At 52.3% G+C, this 1,362-nt stretch overlaps 1 protein-coding gene across 1 annotated transcript in view; it reads right to left on the reverse strand.

Annotated features, from left to right (window-relative positions):
• PA2G4 (proliferation-associated 2G4) overlaps positions 1-473 on the reverse strand; it is a gene marked incomplete at both ends in the record, with an annotated part of 6,996 nt that extends 6,523 nt beyond the window's left edge. The window contains one exon of the mRNA XM_010176516.2: positions 345-473. Coding sequence (XP_010174818.2) covers positions 345-473 — 129 coding nt within the window. The remainder of the gene's footprint in view (positions 1-344) is intronic.
• Between the last annotated feature and the right edge of the window lie 889 nt (positions 474-1,362).

The raw sequence follows: 1,362 nt of genomic DNA on the forward strand, positions 1-1,362 counted from the left end.
CCAGAGAAGCTGTGGCTGCTCCTCCCTGGAAGTGTTCTCGGCCAGGTTGGATGAGGCTTTGAGCAACCTGGTCTAGTGGAAGGTGTCCCTGCTGCTGGCAGGGGGGTTGGGACTGGATGAGCTTTAAGGTCCCTTCCAACCCAAACCAGTCTGGGATTCTATGATTTACCAACAGGGCAAGCAGGAGGATTTGGGTTCAAATTGGCTTTCTGGGAACAGTCAACTATTTATTTGACTACTTGGCACAGAGTGGCACTTTCTGTGCTCTGGCCCATTCGCCACCAACCACCCAACAGGACCGAGAAACACGACGAGACTGAAAATACCTTTGGAGCAGACCTCACCTTTTTTCATTTCCTTTTCTTTCTTGAAAATCTTGCCAGTCTCTTCCATGATCATGGCATCTCCCTTCTCACACAGGCAGAGAACCGATGCTCCCGAGTTTGCTGCTTCGACCACCGCACGCAGGACCCCTGAATTCAAACACAGACATGGAGCTGTTGAAACATATTCATGATAAAGAGTCTTAAATCTAAACACCAACCCTCATCATGTGGCACCGTGGTGGAAAGAGATCTGCCTGTTTTCTCCGAGGGACAAGACTCTGGACTCAGCTCTTCAGGATTGTGGTGGAGGCAGAAATCCCACATTTCCATTTTTATTTTGTTTTTTGAGGACGTTTTTAAGGGTAACCCACGTGCTCCTGCCCCGGCCAACGCGCTGCCCGACACAAGGAACCCCACATGCCTTGCTCCATGCTGCAGCTCACAGAAGTTTTGGTGCCTGCACCCACTTTTGGGTGTATTTGAGCACCCAGAAGCGTTTTGGGTCTGGCCGAGGTGACAGCGTGACTCCTGCTCTGGAGGATAAGCAGGGACAGGAGTGGAGAAGCAGCAGTTTTAGTTGAAATACTGCAGAGTCACATTCACAAACTCATCTTGATGGTATCAGAGGAGCCTGGGGGCTGCTGGGGGTGCCACGTTTCGATGGTTTGAGATTGTTTTCCACAGAGAGCGCGAGCGAACAATCGCGCGTTGGGGAGCGTGAGGAGGAAGCGCCGCAGCTTCAGGCACCTGCTTGAGCAGCCCGAGGTCTGTCAAACAAAACAGCCCAACAACTTCACTCTCCCACATTCTTTCTGGAGAAGTCAGAGCTCCAGAAACAGGTTTGAAAATGACTCAGGAGATGGGACGAGCAGTAGATCAAAGGGAACAGGGGCCAGTGCTGCGGACGTGCAGGACCAGAGGGAGGGAGCAGCTGAACAGACTCTGCCGGGCACCAGAGCTGGTTATGTTAGTCCCTTACTCTGCAAAAAGGTGTTTTCAAGGTACCCCACGTGCTCCTGCCCCGGCCAACGCGCTG

Source organism: Antrostomus carolinensis, unplaced genomic scaffold (assembly GCF_000700745.2).
Source record: "Antrostomus carolinensis isolate BGI_N321 unplaced genomic scaffold, ASM70074v2 scaffold50459, whole genome shotgun sequence".
Lineage (NCBI taxonomy): Eukaryota > Metazoa > Chordata > Aves > Caprimulgiformes > Caprimulgidae > Antrostomus > Antrostomus carolinensis.